The following is a 19328-nucleotide window of genomic DNA, read 5'->3' on the forward strand; positions in this document are numbered from 1 at the left end:
TGTACACAGTTTTTGTTTTAAGAAAATATGTTGAACTGGGTCAGCCCTCATACTAAGGCATAAGGAAGCATCTATTTCATGTAACGGGTTTTTGGTGCCATGAAAATAGTTAATTGTTAATTCATTCATTTTACTTGCATTTTTAATGACAGGAGGGGAAAGAGGTGCTTCAGGACTTTCTGCCTTCAGTGCCAAAATAATTCAGTTGGGCTTGTATATTTCTACAGGTTGAGCATCCCTTCTCCAAAATGCCTGAGACCCGAAGTGTTTTGGATGTTAACTTTTTACACGATTTGGAAATTGGAACCTCCTTGAATTCTTGTTTTGGGAGAAGGCAGTATTATAATCCAATAATAAATAAAAATAAATATTTGCATATACATAATGAGAATGTTGGAGATGGATCCCAAGTCTAAACATGAAATTCATTTATGTTTCATATACACCTTATTACACATCGCCTGAAGTAAATGTTTTATACATTATTTTATAATTATTTGTTGCTTGTGGACAAAGTCTGTGTACATTGAACCATCAGAAAGAAAGTGTTAGTACCTCAGCCACCCATGTGGACCATCAACACATTTTGCTGCTTGAAGTGGAGCACCAGTTTCCTCCAAGAATCACTGTATACAGTGATTTAAATTTTTTTAAAAAAAAAGTAAATAATATCTTGGTTGAGCATATATACCAGCCCACTGTGTGTGTATCAGCCTTTCCCAAACTGGTGCCCTCCAGATGTGTTGTACTATGTACAGTGATTTTTGAGGAAACTGGTTGCTCCACGTCATGGATAGCTTTTTTTAAGTCCACACTAAAACCCCAGAGGGAATTCTTTGCCCTGCTGATATAGAAGCCAGCAGCCACCACTGAATAAATTCTTATGAGAGTAACATGTGTGAACTATGATAGTATTCTACTGCATGATTGACAGGACACTTCAAATTAGAACAGTGACAGGAGAGAGTATCACAGCATCCACAAAAGGAGGAGAAAAAGAATGGAGTGATGAGAAGAAGAAGAAGTTGAGGTGAATGCTGCATCTCCTGAAGTACAAGTGGAAGAAAAGGGTGGACAGAGGATGGCTCATGTTCATGCTGCACTCTAATGAAATACAAAAGGAAAAAGTAGGTGAGGGTACCAAAGCTGCTTGCAAGCAGACTCTTGTGCTTTGGGGACCCTTTCCAATGCAAATATGTCTGAACACAACGAAAACGTCTGCGATGCATCAACCACATCATATCCTACCACAACTCCACAACACCAGCAGCTATACATGCCCACCCACAAATGCTCCCCACATACTAAACCATGGGTTGCTTGTACTAATCCCATCCAGAAGATGACCACAAAGTTGGCTGAGGCTTCACTAAGTTTGCAGTGGAATTCTACAAAGCTGCCATTCAAAATGAGAGGGATGGATCCAACTGGGCTTCTCACCCATCAGCATTTCAACATGCTCTCCAACCTGTTACAGGTAGACTATGCGTCAGGTATGTAACTAATTCCTGGAGATTTAGAGTCACTGTATCTGTTGTTGTTGTTGTTGTTGTGCTTTCCTACAGATGTGGCCACTGGTTCATGCCTTAGTTACCTCTCAATTAGATTACTGTAATGGCTCTACTTGAAAAGTGGTTTGGAAGCTGCAGCTCCTGCAAAATGCAGCAGCCAGACTTGTGTCCAGGTGTGTATTTTCAAGACCATATAACACCGGTCTTGCAAGAACTGCAATGGCTTCCATGTTGCTCTCAGGTTCAATTCTAAAGTGCTGTTGTTGTGACCGACAAAGCCTTTTTAAAACAACTTGGAGCCAAGATATTTGAAAGACTCCCTCCTTCCATACAAGTTTGCCCAGAAATTAGAATTTGGATCTTCAAAGGTGTGCCCAACTGCATGTTTCCAACAACGTTCTTTCTGTCCCTTGTGCGCAGAGAGGCAATACAGAAATACTTTAAATAAAATAAATTTTTAAAAAAGTAAATAATATCTTGGCAGATTATACCAGCCCAAATGGGTGTGTATCAGCCTTTCCCAAACTGGTGCCCTCCAGATTTGTTGTACTATAACACATCCTCATCCCCACAGCCCTGTTATAAAATGCCCAGAAATTGCAGAAAGCTATATTCCCAGTACATCGTGAAGCGGCATGAGCTTGAGGATGGCTCAAAATACAACAGCTTAGGTTTCTTCTTCCTCTTTCCAAGGTGTTCGTGCTGCACTAGTATGCTAAGTATCCAGCGCCTTATGTGGCTTGTAATTGTTGAGATAGGAGCAAAACCTGATAAGTTGGACCCAGGGACACAGTCCATACCTAGAGGCAGACCTATCTAGTTTAGTGGTTGGCTCCTTTAAAATCTGAAACTAAAACCTGGAAAAATATGTCACTGCCCCACAGACATGGAAGCCCACCAAAGGAGGTAAGCTGCTCACAGCAATAGTCCCAATAGTCCCAAATGGAAGCATTGATGCTGGCTTGTCCCTGTATAATATGGACCATGAGAGAAGTTACCTTGACTACGCAATCATTTACAGGGTGAGGTGAGGATTGTTACCCATATGGTTTTATATAAATTTTGGAATCAATGCTAACCCCTAATGACCCCTAGTGAACCTCTAGCAGCCTGTCCTCCATTACTAGCAAGGCATGAGGACATGCACACACACCCTTGAGGGGCACCCACATCATCAATATCTAGAGAGAGTCGCTAAAAAAGTTATCATAGGACCAGGAAGAGCAAATATTTGCCTTGCCTGAGGCTCTTGCCCCCTCCCATGGTCTGTTGTCCGAGCAGCTTAAGACCACTAAGACAATCAGACAGGGCACATCCAGGTAAAAAGCAAGTAGTAATTACCACCTTTGTTCTCACCATCAAGCACCTTTGCCAGAGGCTGATTTTGCCTAATTCATCAGATTTGCCTGTTCACTGGGCCAGTCTGGACCTCAGGGGAAGCTCTGTCCTCTTGAACACTGACCTGGCTCCTGGCTCCTGTTCCTGGCAGTCATTCCATGGCTGAGCCTCCATGCCATCCTCATCATATTCCATTTGGATTCCTGGAGGGAGTCTACAGTCTGGTACGTTATCACCCCAGTGATGATGCCTAAAATCCTATTCCATGCTAAACCTATGCTTTTCCTGAGGCCTTGTATGTGTGTGTGTATGTTATGAATTGCATGTGTTTTCCCCATTATAATAAATTGGTTATAATTCTAGAAGTCTGTCTCAGCTCCATTTATTGGTCCCCTGGTCTACTCCGTATACACATGGGGGGCGATCTCCGTGGGCTCTTGTAGCCAGCCCCTCTTGCAATATTTGAGCTACTCACAACAAATAAAATTCCCCTAAATGGACCCTGGCTACAAGATCTGTTTCTGGAAAGACCGCAATTGAGCAGGCCTTAGACTGCCACTTGCAACATTGGGAAATAACTTCCATGGTGAGGATTGCCATTGAAAATGTAAACACCTCTTGATTTAAAGAACAGAAGGTGTCCTTGTCTCCATAAAATTTGGCCTGGCCAATTACACTTTGTGACCCCATGTTTTTGCTACCCCGGCACCTGTGATGAAACCACACGACCGTCTTGGAAGCGCTACTCTTCTATCCCGAAAGAATTCACATGTGTCACATAAAGCACTGAAAGCCCTTAGCAAATCAGATGCCTTGATTTCAGCCAATGCAATTTTCTACCAACCAGGTGAGTTAAATTGCCAATCTCAAGATGTTGTTGTTGTTGTTGTGTGCCTCCAAGTAATTTTTGATTTACAGCAACCCTAATACAACCCTATCATAGTATTTCTTGGCAAGTTTTTTCAGAGAGGACTTGCCATTGCCATCCTCTGAAGGTGGAGAGAGTGTAACTTGCCCATGGTCACCCAGTGGGGTTTTGTGCTCACAGCGGAACTGAACCCTGATCTCTCCAGAGTTGTAATCCAGTGCTCAGAGATCACTACACCATTCTGGCTCTCAATCAATCTCAAGATTTCCCCACCTCAGTTTCTCTCAATATGGTCTAATCTTGATGTACGTGTGTTTCAAAAGAGAAAACATTATCCAGGTATAGATAAGAAATGGAACTTGGCTTGTAGCTGTGGATTGTATCTGAGACATTCTGTGCATCCTTCATCTGTGGATTCTCTCTGAACTCCCCAACCAGTTCCTCTATGTCCATGCTATATACTGCCCTCATTAAAAGTAGAAGGTACAACATCAGATGTTCACGTTACTTCAATTTTGACACTGGACCAAATGTCCCTGTACTGAAGTTTAAATAAATTTCATTCTGTCTCCCCTGAGGAACATCCCAAACTTTCAGGTGACACTCTGGTGTTGTGGGCCACCTTTAAGATTAGTAGCCTGTGAGCACAAAGCCTTCCTAACAGTGGCCTCCCACCATATGGAATTCCCCCCAGGTGAATGGTTGGCACCCTGAGGTACAACATTTTAAAGTTCTTGGGAATCTAGTGTTCAAAAGATTGGAGGGCTGTGCAGACCGGCCCCTAAGAGGATTGGCCTACACCACCTTCAGCTGTTCCAGATCAGGGCCACAGCAACTGTACGATGTGGGCCCGATCTGGACTTTCCGTGGCTCCTTTTTGCGCCTTGGAAAGGGCAAGATAACCATGGAGCTGTGGCTTTAAGGCATGGACACAGCACCAGAGGAGCGCCATGACACTGCACACCGTGTGGAGCAGCACATGGTCTCATGCCACCCTGAGGTGTGCATCATGTGGATGCCATGCCCCAACTCCTCCCCCAGGTCAGCCTTTATGGCCAATGTGCACGGCCCGTTTAACTGATTGCTTTTGTTCATTATTATTCTGTTTTATTGAGATTTCTTTACTATAGTTCTGTAACTTGTTTTTTTTATGTTGACTAAGTTAATATTTTAATACATTGTGGGTTTTCTGCTTTGTATTATATAACTTTTAAATAATGCTTCATTGTGTAATTTTATTATTTTTCTCTTTGTGCTTTGTTTGCCATCTTGGGTGGGTTTGGTCCATAAACCCTGTTTATAGTTATTTTTTAAAATAAATTTAAATTGTAAATAGATAAATGTGAAAGATAGGAGTATGACAGGAATGAAGAACTTTTTAAAATCATGTTCTTCATTTCTTTTCTTTTTCATTTGATATCTCTGGACTTAGTCTTGCTAGAAGGGTTTTTTTTTCTTTCTCTCTTCCCCTCCTGCGTGCAAATCCTGCTGTCTCCCCTCTTTCAAACCTCCTGTTTGTTCCTACTGAATCACAGGGCAATAACTGTGCAAATTCATAAACAAACCATGTGGTTCAGCTCACTCTCCATTTTGGGAAGTTCTCTGTCACACAAAGATTTTTTCCTACCCTGTTGGGTTTCCCATCTTCTTCCTCTCAACTTTCTTTGGAAAGATGCTGAGATAATGAATGAACTATTCATTAGCTAGATTAGGATACAGCCTATGTGTATGTAGATTAAAGATATTAGTAAACTTTTGTTTAAACAGCAAGCTACTTGAGTTGTTTTTGAGTCAGGAGTTTAGCACACAGCTAATTAATCCACCTTACTTTGCCCGATTTGAATCTTCTTCCAGGATGCAATTGGATATTATCATATGCATTTTGCAGCCAATGCCACCTCTGGCCTAAAACCCGCCTAAACCCCAGCTCAGCAGCAAAATGCATATGATAATATCCAGATGCATCCTGGAGAGGATTCAAACCAGGCAAGGTAAGGCAGATTATTTAGCAGTGAGCTAAACTCCTTAGTCTCAGTTCTTAGAAAAGCATAGGGCCAGTACAGACCAGCACAAAACACTGGTTTCCCGGCGGCATGGGGTGTGTGGTGTACGGATGATGTACACACTGATGCCGCCTCGAAACTGGCAGCACGCTGCCCCTCTGCCCACATGGGCACAGCTTTTTAGCACTTCAGCAGTGTGACATTTAAACACTGCACATAGCAGGAGTGCCGAAAAGCTTCAGCGGTGGAGAGGGCTGCCTTTTTCCAGTGCAAAAAGGAGCAGCATTTTGCCACTTCTTTTTGGCCCAGAAAAATCCCGGATTGGGACCACAGCATGTGGTTGCTGCAGCCCCGTTCTGGCAATCAAAGGGGCAGCATCAAGCCACCCTTTTAGGCTCATCTGTTTCAACCCAGTTAGACAAGGACACTTTTTTGCTACTCTGCTGATTTAAAGCTATACCCTAACAGACCTGGCTTTGATATTTTTGATATTTAAATATTTTTGTTTCCTTAAAAAAGACTGAAGCCTTAGGAAACTTGAATTGCCATACAAATCTGATATGGTACTGTTTATGTTGAGTTTTATTTTTTTGTAAGCACCAATATATGAAAATGCTTTGTGACAACTGAAATTTGACTTTGGTAGATATATGAGAAGTATTCTAATTAGTATGTGTTGCCAGTGGATAACAACCTCCTGCAGAACAGTTCTATATATAATTATAGACATTAATGGGAACTTTAAATTTATGAGCGCAATGTTCAGACTGTGTTCAGTCTTCGGCCCTTATCACACGTAGGGTTTTGCAGCTCTGATCCGAAGCCACTGCGGGTCCAACCATGCGAATTCACGTTAAAACGTGATGTATTCTCTCACATGATTGCTTTCTATGGGGGGTTGTCCTGAGGCAGATCCACAGTCAATCCAAAGTGACTCCTGATTTTTGTGAATTCGGTAACAAGCAAATTCACAAAAATTGTTTCCAAGCTCACTTCGATTTCAATCCGAATTGGTCTGGTGTGGGATGCAACTTTGCTTCCGTCCTGGTACACACACACCCCAAACCTCCAAGGTCCCACATTTCCCATGATGATGCTCCATTTGCTTCCGGTACTCCTTCAAGAATGGAGGCTGCATAATATTTCTATAATAATAATAATAATAATAATAATAATAATAATAATAATAATAATAATAATAATAATAATGGAGAACAAGGCACTGCAAAATAATAATGATAATAATAATAATAGGAAGAAGAAGAAGAAGAAGAAGAAGAAGAAGTAGTAGTTGTAGTAGTTATTAGTTTGCTGAGGCACCAGAGCTCTCTGGCAGAGAAGGCTCAATGTCTCATGACACTACAGTTCCCAAAATTCCATAGCACTGAGCCAGGACAGGTAAAGTGGAGTTAAACCGGATTATCTCCCCAGTGCAGATGCAACCTAAGAGAAGGCAACGGTTACAAAGGGAAGGAGAGTGGATTGAATTCAGGGAGGTGGCACTTTAGGGAGCATGGAGAATAGGGGAAACCAGATCATTTCTTTACTCCTCTAAAATAGTCTCCTTCAGATCAGATTTACTTCCAAGAAAACCTGCAGATTCTACACTGATTATTTTGCAGTGAAAGAATTTATCATTATTATTATTATTATTATTATTATTATTATTATGGAAATATTATCATTATTATTCTTTTAAAAATTCACTGAATAATAATAATAATAATAATAATAATAATAATAATAATAATTTTGCCAGTGATAGGTGACATTCCCTATCGTTCACGTGAGGCTAGCATTCATGTGAAACTGGAACCAAGAAGTAGCCCTCTTCTTCACCTTGGAAATAGAAAGGTTCACGATGCGTTCACACCCCCACTGAGCATGCGCAAGGGTCCCAATTCGCATTGGTGAATCCATATGGTATGTACTGCTGTGGTAATTTAATGTGCACTCGCTCCACTTTGACTCAAGAATGACCACAATTTCGTTCTTCACGTGTGATAATTCATCACGTGAATTGCTTTGGATTCGAGTTGACTCTGCTTCCCCTTCACTTTGGATTGACTCTGGATTGGAGTTCCAGTTTCACGTTCCTCAAGCATAGAGCAGACCCACTGAAATCCAAAGGGACAAAGAAATCATGTCTAACTTTAGCCTAAATGAGTTGAACGGTTTTACTCTATAATATGGATTCAACTGTTCATGTTAAGTTGTGGTTGTCAACAGTCAGTTTATATATTTTAAATGTATTAACTGTTAAAATAATGGTTGGAAAAAGCATTCTTATACAACCCAGCAGGCTTCCTTGAAGGGTGGTGGAGTCTCCTTTGGAGGCTTTTAAACAGAGGCTGGATGGCCATCTGTCCAGGGTGCTTTGATTCTGTCCCTACATGGCAGGGGGTTGAACTGGATGGCCTTTGATGTCTCTTCCAACTCTTTGATTCTATGATTCTGTGACAACTACCCCCATAGCTAAGGCTGCACCTACACTGCAGAATTAATGACACCACTTTAATTGCCTTACTCAGTGCTATGGAATTGTGGGAATTGAGGTTTTGTGAGATATTTAGTCTTCTTGCTCAGATTACTCTGGTGCTACAACAAACTACAAATCCCAGAATTCCATAGGATGGAGACATGACAGTTAAAGCTTGATGGGCTGTTTGTTGTGGTAGACAATATTTGCTAAGGTAACCCTTGAAAAATAGATGTATGGCTTGAGTGCATATTTTAGTTTCTTCTGTCTTTGGATTTTTGAAACACAGCACTCAAGTTGGACAGTGAATTTCGCAATCTGACATGGGAGTACTATCAAACCAAGATGTCACCTCTTAATAACAACAGCAATCAGGCTATCCTTGACATCAATGCCTGGGTGAGCAAACACACTGGCAACAAGATCAAGAAGCTCTTGGAGCACCTGGAGCCAGATGTTCAAATGATGCTTCTCAATGCTGTTTACTTCCAAGGTAAGTAGAAAGTTCTTAGGGGCTTCCCTATCCAGCATGTGATCTTGGAGAAATTGTTTTCCAGACTGGAGAGAGAGCCCCAGGGAGCCCCTGCCTGCCAGCCTGCCCATCACTTGCCCAGCTGCCCCCCCCCCCGCAGTCTTAGGTAGATGGGTGGCACCCCCCTACACTACCAGGCACCCGCACTGGGTGACACCAACATTAGGGATGCCACTGCTCTGATCTATGGCTTCCCTATATTTTGGCACTGAAGTGACAAAACATGTGCTCCCAAATAAATTCCAGACTTGGCATCTCTTAGGACTCCATATCCTATTTTCTGGTGCATAACTGTTTTTCCGATCTCCCTTTCCCATCTGAAGCTTTCAAATTACACCAAAGACATCCTTTGAGTAGTGTTCCCTGATAAACATTATATCTAAAAATATTAACAAAGAATGGTGACATCTAGTTTGAACCAGGAACATACCCATTAAAATAGATTATTGGATAACCATTTGGCTCTCCCGCTTTTCTCCCAGCTCAAGAATACTGAGGGCAATTGTCTAGAGTGCAGATTTAGAAATGTCTCTCAGAACCGCATCCTGTGTTGCCCCTTCTTCAAATCCATGGTCTCAAATAAACCCTGGAAGAACAGCAGCAACTGTTGCCATGGAAGAGGGAGAATGATAGCCAGGCTCCATTCATCAAGATTTTAAACCTCCAAGGGTGATTCCCTTTCCCCAAAAGTGAAGGGCAATGTCAAAAAACAAGTGACACTTCCAGAGATGTTCTGGAATCTTTTGGCAGGGAAAATAATTCCCTTTATTAATGTTAGGAGCTGAAAGTTTAATTTTTCGTTATCATTTTACTTGCCAGTGTGAACAAGACATGACAACATACTAGTTTATTGACTGACAATTGCATAGTAAATGGTCTCATACAATTAATAGCCTTCTGCAGAGGATCTAAGAGGTCAGGGATCATTGATACTGCTGCAACTACAGTCCTCACTGCATACATTCAGAAGCAGATGCACTTGCTGGAAACAAGTGGCATTTTGTAAATGAGTTGTCTTTCCTAACCTGGCACTTTCAAGAAAGGTTGAACTACAAAGGCCATATTGACTGATGATGATGAAAGTTATAGTCCAGACCATCTGGGAGGTACCAAATTGGAGGAGGCCAAAGCAATTACATTATGTTTGTCCAGAGCTGGGTTGTGAAAAACAAAAAGAGCTGGAATGGGGAGGAAAGATCAAAGACATATACAGTATATGTTTTTCCAATTTGAGGTGTGATTTGTTTTGTTGTTAATTGTAAACATGTGCATATTGTTCTGCATCCTTATGACTGATACTTACTTCATGCTACCAGGGTATTTAATTGAACTCAGTGGCAGGAGATTCAAAATGAACAAAATGAAGCATGTCTTTCATGCAGCATAGAAACAATGGATAAAATGTGCTGTCATGGCTGCTAAAGTTATTGCCTTCATATCTTCCTGCAGGCACCTGGTGAGCCACTGTGTCAATGAGATGCTGGAGTCAATGAGGGCTATGTTCTCATATAGCTGGTATATTTACATTGGGGGTGCATCTACACTGTAGATTAATACATCTTGACACCATTTTAAGTGCTGTAGCTCTATCCTGTAAAATCCTGGGATTTGTAGCTTTATCAAGTCCTTAGACTTCTCTCCCAAAGAATACTGGCACCTGAAACCTACAAATCCCAGGATTCTATAGGATGGAGCCACAGCAGCTAAAGTGGTGAGGTGGGCCCTCTGAAACTGTGGAGGGCTGCTCCACTACTGAAAGTGAAGCAGAGTGAAAAAAATATCAGTTCTGGGTGTCCAAAATCCTTACCTTCATTTTTTTTCTCTCTCTTAAAAATGTTCCCCTACCAAAAAAAAAAAAAAAAATCATTTTTAGTGTTGGGGGGCATTTAAAGTTTTTTCTCCCATATATACGTGTGAGAGAGAGAGTTGTTGTTGTTGTTGTTGTTAACCCCTCTAAAGTTGATCTTGATCCATGGTGACCCTGTGGATGAAACATCTTCAAGACTCCCTGTCCTCCACTGTTCTGCTTAGTTCCTGCAAACTGATACCCGTGACCTCCTTAATAGAGTCCATCCATCTAGCATGCAATCTTCCTCTCTCTTTTTATCCTTCCACCTTTCTGAGCATTATTGGATTTTTTTCAATGAATCTTGCCTTCTTATGATGTGTCCGAGGTACAACAGCCTCAGTTTTGTCATCTTGGCTTCCAGGGAGATTTCTGGCTTGATCTGCCCCAGGACCCATTTGTTTGTCTATTTGGCTGTCCATGGCATCCTCAGCACTCTTCTCCAGCACCATAGCTCAAGTGAATTTTCTTCCTATCTTCTTTCTCACTGTCCAGCTCTCACATCCATACATTGTAATAGGGAATACAGTGGCTTGTATGATTCTAACTTTTATGCTCAGTCGTATAGCTTTGCATTTTAGGGTCTTTTCTACTTCTTTCATAGCTGTTCTCCCCATTTACTTCTTATTTCCTGGCTGCAGTCCCTGTTCCTATCAATGTTTGATCCCAGGTATGAGAACTCCTTTATTATTTCTATTTCTTCATTATCTTGGGTTGAATTTATATAGATTTTCCATGGTCATTTTATTTTTAATGTGAAGTTGAGGCTTTCATGGCCGACATCCATATTTTTTGTGGTTTTTTTGGGCTATGTGGCCATGTTCTAGAAGAGTTTATTCCTGACGTTTCGTCAGCATCTGTGGCTGGTATCTTCAGAGAAATGGCATCTTTTCTGAAGATGCCAGCCACAGATGCTGGCAAAACATCAGGAATAAATAACCTCTTCTAGAACATGGCAACCTAGCCAAAAAACCCACGAAAACTGTGTCATTATTTTTCTTTTCCTTATGTTAACAGTAAGCCTGCTTTGACTTTCTTCCTTGATCTTCCTTAGTGGTTGTTCCAGGTCTGTGAGAACCTCCTTAGTAGTTGTTCCAGTCTGCCCTCTATATAGAGAGAGGAGGGCTCTCTCTCTCTCTCTCTCTCTCTCTATATATATATATATATATATATATGGGGTATGAGAGGGTTGGACTCTCCCAGGCCTAGTTGCAACTCATACACCATATGATTACCATCCCTGATTTAAATAAAAAACCTGAATTCAAATTCTTCACTTTTCCAGCCAAATGGAAGACTCTGTTTAAACAGAAAAATACAAAGTTGGAAGATTTCTACCGCCCAGGCCTCCCTACCATCAGGGTGCCCATGCTGATGAGCAAGAAATATCCAGTGGCTTCCTACTTTGACAGCATTCTGCAAGCTAAGGTAATGCCGATGGGGTGGAAAGGGCTGTCTTTTTCATCGCTTATATCTATACATGTTAGAAAGCAGCATCAGAAAATTGGTGGAGGTAGGCAAAGAAAACTGGCCTAAATCCTGTTAATTGTTCTGCCTAGAGTAAAATCATTGAATCAGCTGGATTTACCTCCAGGTTGACTCACCATTAACAATTGATTCCATGACTCTACTTTAATTGAGATTGTCTAACAGGCTTCTAGTCAATGTATGAGAACACAAAAGACATGTCTCACATGAACTGATGTGATTTAGTGGTAGGGCTTCCTTCCATCCAGCCTTCAGAATTATCATTTTGCATCAAAGGCATAAGAAACCACTTTGGTACCCTTGTGAAACTAAGAAGATTTTCATACCAACACTTACTGTGGGGTAAGCACTAGTAAAATGCTGGTAAAATGCCAGTAAAATGTTTAGGAAGCATGTGTGTCTGAAAGCCTAACGCGCTTCCTAAACATCAGGGAATCGTCCTCTCACCTCCAGCGTCAGTGCATCCTTCGGGGAGAAGCCATTTCCCATTAAGGCAAAGTTTCCGTTAATTGGAAATGGCTGCTCCCTGAACGATTCAGGGACGCTGGAGGTGAGGGAACAATTCCCTGATGTTTAGGAAGCATGTCAGGCTTTCCAACAGACGTACTTCCTAAACATGTTACTGGCGTTTTACCAGCACTTTCCCCACGGTAAGCGCTGGTATGAAAATCTCGCACATTTACCAGATTACTTTACATCAAAATTGAACTGTATTCACATTTAATTAAAGGTTCAGGATGGGTATGGTCTTTGCTGATATCTTAAGATAACCCTATTTGCTACTCTTCCCTCCATTATACCTTGGCTTTGCCTAGTGGGTCTCATTGTACAGAACAAGCCCCTGCTAATGAAATGTGCAACACTTTCAACTCCCAGAACCCCCAAATGGCATGGTCAATGGTCAGGGAGAAGAAGTCCAAAACAAGTAGAGGACCAACTTTCAAGAAACACTGGCTGACAGTGTCCTCTCCCAAGATACATTTTATGGCTTTTCCAGTGCACCCTGTTGGACCTATATTGCTCTCCCTGTGGCATTTGGATAAGAAGAATGAAATAGACAAGTCTAGGAATGTGGAACAGGACATATGTATTCATTCAAAATGTGGAAAGCAATGCTCATCTAAAGTAAGGCACATAAGAATATGGAAGAGAGACAAGAGGCTGATGGGTTGTTTTGCTTTGTTAGGTGGGTCGATTTCAGCTATCCCACAACATGAGTCTGGTTATTATTGTGCCTCGATCCCTATCTCAGAGCCTCTCAGAGGTGGAAGAGCGTCTCAGTGCAGATGTCTTCAAGTCAGTGATGACCAAGCTGGAAAGTATCACTTTCAAACCCACTATCGTGTCTCTGCCCAAATTTAAGGTGGAGTCTTCCCAGGACCTCATGGAAATAATTGGAGGAATGGGTAAGAAGACTAAACTTGGTGCATGTATTGGCTACAGTGGTGGAAACATTTCTTTGTGTTCAGCATCAGAGTATTATGAGTGATACAGAGAGTGATACAGAGAGAGACAATCCCTACACACTGTTATATGGCCCCATTCACACTAGCTTTTTTGTGACAAGTAGATCCGGGGAGATTCGATGATGCAATACTGAATCAAAGTTCCCAGTATGTTTACCCTAACTGAATCTCTCTGTGGCAATTTAACCCTGAAGTTCATATTACAATTTGTATTGATTTAAAACAGCTGCCATTTCGCTCGTTCTTGGGTGTTGTTTTTTTACACTGTCAGTCAAAGTATGTGCATCTACATCACACTGTTTGGCTGCACACACCCCCAGCCTCAGAAGATGGAAATGGCAAGCCCCTCAGAACAGCCCTTAGCAAGAAACCATGGGACAGGTTTGCCTTGTGGTGGAATCATACTCTCTCGGCCATATAATAATACAATCTCTCAGCAATATAATATGTGTGTGAGCGCTTTAGTTTGCACCAACCTGGGAGCAGAGTCTGTTGTAGTTTTATTTCTTGGGAAAGAGGGAGAAATGACCCCTAACCCACAGTCCCACTGATAGGTGTGGTTTTTTAATGTCAAGCGAATCCTGCGCACCTTTGCCATACTGATGACGTAAGTATTTAAAGGTGCAGTCTACTGTGGCCATGCAATAGCAAATATGTGCATAAGCTGTGAAACTTTATTTTTTTAAAACAACAACATCTAATGATGTTTCCAGGAGAACCCCTTCTCTGGCTTTGGTGAGCTCTGGGCTGGGAATCAGACATTGTTACAGATAAGGGAACTGATAGCAGAAAAGAAAAAAGCCAGGCTGTGCTTTAAAGAGACCACTTTCCAAAGCACAGGACGTTTGAATCCACTGCATTCCTGGAATCACTTTTTTCACCCCTGCAACTGAGTGCTGAGAGGGAAAAATAATGGTACTTGGCTGGCAGGGAGAGGGCAAAGGGGTGGGCATGATCTGCCTCCTGCATATTAACCCCTCCCTCCTGGATGCCTCAAATGGGATCAGGAGCAAGTTCCCATTGGCAGCACCCTAATAAAATCTGGTGTTTTGGAAAAGAAACGGGGGAAACTCAATCTTTGAAAAACCAGATTAAGGGGGATTTGCATTTGCCCCCCTGGAATTCGAGTCAGGAAAAACCAGCGCAAGTGTGAACGGCCCCCTTTTAAACTGGTTTGCAAACCAGTTTATAACATAGTGTGAATGGCCCATATAGTACACTCCTTTCTGGAGCTTGGAGAATTTATCAGCTTAACTCCCTGAATCCCCCAGTCACTATAGCCAGTGGAAATGTTACATTTTGTACTACAACTTCCAAAATCCATCAAAATTTTGAGAGTTGTAGTCCAAAAAAGTAACTTTCCCTAACTATTCCTATTCAGTATGGACAGTATTGAAGTTGGGGAGTGGTGTTCCTGTGCCAATTTGAAAGCTAGCCAGTAGCCAACTTCTCTTCAACTTGGACTGGTGGATCTTGGAGAAACAGAACTAGTCTTTACAAAAGAAATAAAAGAGAAGTAATAACGTTGTATAATAATGGGAGGATGTCAATAATATCACACATTGTATAATGCAAGGCAAATCTAGCTAAGAGAGGGGCAAGTAATCACCGATCACTACAGGCTGAGTTTCCCTTATCCAAAATATATATATATATTTTTTTTTCAGATTTTGGGAATACTTTAATATACATAATGAGATATCTTAGAGATGGGATCCAAGTCTAAACATTAAATTCATTTATGTTTCACATGTACCTTATAAACATAGCCTGAAAGTAATTTTATATGTAGTACTTTTAATAACTTTGTGTGTGAAACAAAGTTCGTATATACTGAACCATAAGGGATAAGGGATACTCAACCTGTACTGTACCTGTTCTGTATTCACTTTCCTGCACAAAGTAGGAAGCAATAAAGCACAAAGAAGGAGCTCTTAATTAATGTTGTTGAGGACTTTTACAGAACAGGCTTTACTTGTAAATAAGCAATACAGGAGATCTTTACCAAGAGGAAGGGCATTGATAGTTTATAGAATACTACTTTCAATGCTTTTGTGAGACTTCCATGCTAATTCTACTGCCAGTCACTCAAGCAAAAGCAGTGCTTCACTGGTACCACATACTTCTAGTATTTAAGCACATTGTGCAGGCTAATGTTAGGAACTAGTCCCATTGAGTTCCCCAACCCCCAGCTTCCACCTAGAGATAATTTCCAAAAGGAAGAGAGAGCACATTATTGCAAACAAGCTAATATTTTTTGCATTTAACCTTCTCTTTCAGATTATGGGTTTTTCTTTGATGCCAGTCTGTGTGGGATCTCTCCAGATACAGAGCTGGTAATCTCCAGTGCCCAACACAAGGCTGTGGTGCAAATCAGTGAGGAAGGAGTGGAGGCTGCTGCCATCTCAGGTGCCTCCTTGGCACGCTCTGCCAATTTCTTTGAAGTCCAGCAGCCCTTCTTGTTCTCATTATCAATGGATGGAAAGGCCCCAGTCTTCCTAGGGCGCATCACTGATCCACAGACACAATAACGTGTTCCTCCTTGCTCCTGTGCCACTTTCCAACAGTGGGATGAAGATACTCTTTGGGCTCAGCCTGTACTTTGTATGCATGACACTTTATGAAGTAGTTAATGCAAGAAATAAGGGAACAATATGTTCCCTTATTTCTTCTTCCTTGTTATCTCTTTACATTATTCTTTTACTCATTCACTCACTTCTATCCCTCTCTAACACTCATAGTCCCCTGGTTTCTTTCTTCGAACTTTTTGACCATTTACAACTACAGCCCTAGAATGGACTCATGTTTTCTCACTGATGCCATGTACAAAATAGGGTGGATATTTTTTTTAAAAATACTCCATCTGTCAAGCGCTTCTTGTCCTTTTCCTATGTAACTGCTATAACAACCAGTTCAGGTTTCCATTTTCCTCTACCTTCGGGAAGAATAAAGTATGACTACATTGGCTCCCTGGACAGTCATTGTATTATGTGTGGTTTGCTTGAGGAGGTGAGATAAAAGAAAGCTTTGACCAAAAAAAAAAAAAAAGCCCTTGTGACATATTACTACCTCTAATCAGAAACATAGGTCTAGGTGTCCCAAGCAGTGGGTGAAATGGAGGGAAAAACCCTATACAAGGCTACATATTACCTCCAGTACTAGAAACATGTACAAATACTAGTCTGCTGTGAGAGGATATTGCTATTGTCCTCCCAGCTTGTGAGCTTCCCATACATAGCATTGGGTTGGCCACTGTGTGAATGGAATAGATCAGGGGTAGGCAATCTTTTTGAGCCGGGGGCCGGGTTGCTGTCCCTCAGACAACTGGAGGGCCGAAGCCAAAAAAAAAAAATTAAATGTTTTTTAAAAATAAAATAAATAAATATATAAATAAACCAGGACAAATGTAGGACAAAATTTTCAAATAGAAGACACTTTTTTTAAAAAAAAAAACGGAGGACACACGAAAAAATTTGCTGATTTTTTAAAAAATGTTAATATAAATGCATGTTTCTGAGGCTTCTATAGACAATTGCCCCCCAAAGGCCCCAGCAGCAATCTGCGGCAGGACCGGGCTGGGGCCAGTCCCAAGGCCTCGCCGGGCCGCATCCGGCCTGCGGGCCGCAGGTTGCCTACCCCTGGAATAGATAGTCTTTGATTTGGTCCTGCATGAATCTTTTTGCTTGTTAAAATCATCATATTTAGAGTTACCAAGTCTCAGAGTCTGGACTCTCGTTTCCAATCTCAGGGCGAGAACACTGCCTTAAAAACTGTGTGTATATGCAGATATTTTCCTCATTTATTGGATTTGGTCTTTTCTATTTGAATGGCATATGGTGTGTAATTATGGTTGATGCTTAATGCATCATGCCTATGACATCACTAGAGGCAACTCTCTGTAACATCATCTTTGTAACATCAAAAAGGCCCGGCTCCAAGACATCATAAGGGGTAATCCTTAGGTTGCAAGTTTTAGACTGGAAATCTCAGGGCCTAGGAAAGTCTAGAAATGGCAACATTAAATGTACTGCATTTTTGCAAATCCTTCTGCCCACTTTGATATTTGTGCAGTTGTCAGCCTCATCATGTAGATCATGAAGGCCAAGGCCCGCTACAAACAGGCACCCTAGGACGGACTCAGTCTGTGCTAGGGTTAGAAAGGGGCATCTCTTCCAGACGCCCCTAACCCTAGCACGGACTGAGTCCGTAAAAAATGACGGTGGCCGTTCCACATGGCTGCCGCCATTTTGACGTAATGGACGCTCTGCGTCCGCACATCACGCAGTGGAAGTGACGCCGCGAGTGCGCAACTAGCGCCTCGTGGTGTCTCTTCCGGGCTGCAAGAAGGAGTGTGATTTTCACGCTCCTTCTTTGCTGCGTCTGGGAACCGCGCCGTTTGGCTGCTGCGGTTCCTGGACGCAGCAACTGGCGGCGGCAGCAGACCACTGCAATCCAGTGGTCTGTAACGCGCCCAAGTTTCAGATTACTAGCTCAGTGGGTGCCATTTTTATAAGCAATATAATTTGAACTTGAGGACAGGTTATTGGTGTTTTGCCTCTTTAATCATGTTGTTGAATTTCGTGGCAAAATCTCCCACTGGCAACTCTTGGGATTTATATAGGCTAGAGATGGACATGCTAACTATGCTTGTAGTCAACATGAGTACACAGACCAGCCTTGAGAAATCGCAACACTTTTTAGAAATATACTACAACCAAAAACGTAGAAAATAGTTTGTTTTTATTTAAAATATTTTCACTCTCCAGGTTTACAAAGTACAGCTGCTGGTGATCATAGTAAATTAATAAACAACATATTAATAATAATAATAATATTAATAATAATAACAATAACAATATTATAATAATAACAATTTAATAATATTAACATTCATACATAAATAGGTTGATCAGCTATAATAGAAATCAAATGGCTTTTATCCTTTTTTAGTGCTCGGCACCATCTTAAAGGTACATTTGGTATGAATACATTGCACTGAGTCATTTTCTCCATTCTGTGTTTAGCCACTCATACATACATATGTATGTACATACACACACAACCCTCCTGGAAATGCATACCTGTAACTTGTACATTTCTTTTCCTCACAGACAGAGAGACACATTCTTAAGCCTTAAATCCTCATGAATGGATCTGCTGAATCAAATGTTGGATTCTGAGTGAAAGTCCATTGATTCAAGGGCTCTACCCTTTCTGGGACTGCCTACAAGATTCATGCTCTAAGGCTCAGCCCTGTGCCCACTTACTTAGGAGTGCTTCTGAGTAGACATATATAGGATTACACTGTGAGAAACCATGTTTTCAGACCAAGGTATGTGGGCTGAGAACACCTCCCATATTGACACACAGACTCTGTCCCTGCACTGTAACTATCCTTCCCTTTATATACATCTGATCTTTCAAACAAAGACCAACCACGCATACAGACGAAACCTTTATGTACACATGTAGAAGCCACAGTGCCCTCTACAGTGAGAGATTTGTATGTATATGTCTATGCACTCTGTGTCTCCTCAACTGCAAGAAACATCAAGCTCCTCCAGATAGGTGAGCAGCTCTTGGGTTAGGGGGGCTCCTTTGGTGACCTCATCCCATTCTGAATCATTGAAGGACCAGGAGATTCTGCAGTGGCCTGTACATGAAGCTGGAGGCTGTCGCTAGAAAAGAAAGCAAGGATGTGAAGAAAGAACATAAGAAGGAAATGCAAATTCAAGATTTCAATGGATTATGTCTAAAGTAAATGGAAGTAGAAAGAAATTTGGTTTTTGTTGCTTCA

General features: G+C 41.5%; 1 protein-coding gene across 1 annotated transcript; it reads left to right on the forward strand.

Moving 5' to 3' along the window:
* Window positions 1-1484: 1484 nt before the first annotated feature.
* On the forward strand, window positions 1485-16498 carry SERPING1 (serpin family G member 1). Its single transcript, XM_042459084.1, is given in 7 exon segments — window positions 1485-1493; window positions 3479-3625; window positions 3627-3696; window positions 8489-8692; window positions 11863-12005; window positions 13252-13471; window positions 15812-16498. Coding segments are annotated over 7 exon segments (1044 nt in total). The 3' UTR covers window positions 16063-16498.
* The last annotated feature ends 2830 nt before the right edge of the window (window positions 16499-19328 follow it).

Source organism: Sceloporus undulatus, chromosome 1 (genome assembly GCF_019175285.1).
Source record: "Sceloporus undulatus isolate JIND9_A2432 ecotype Alabama chromosome 1, SceUnd_v1.1, whole genome shotgun sequence".
NCBI classification, from domain to species: Eukaryota; Metazoa; Chordata; class Lepidosauria; order Squamata; family Phrynosomatidae; genus Sceloporus; species Sceloporus undulatus.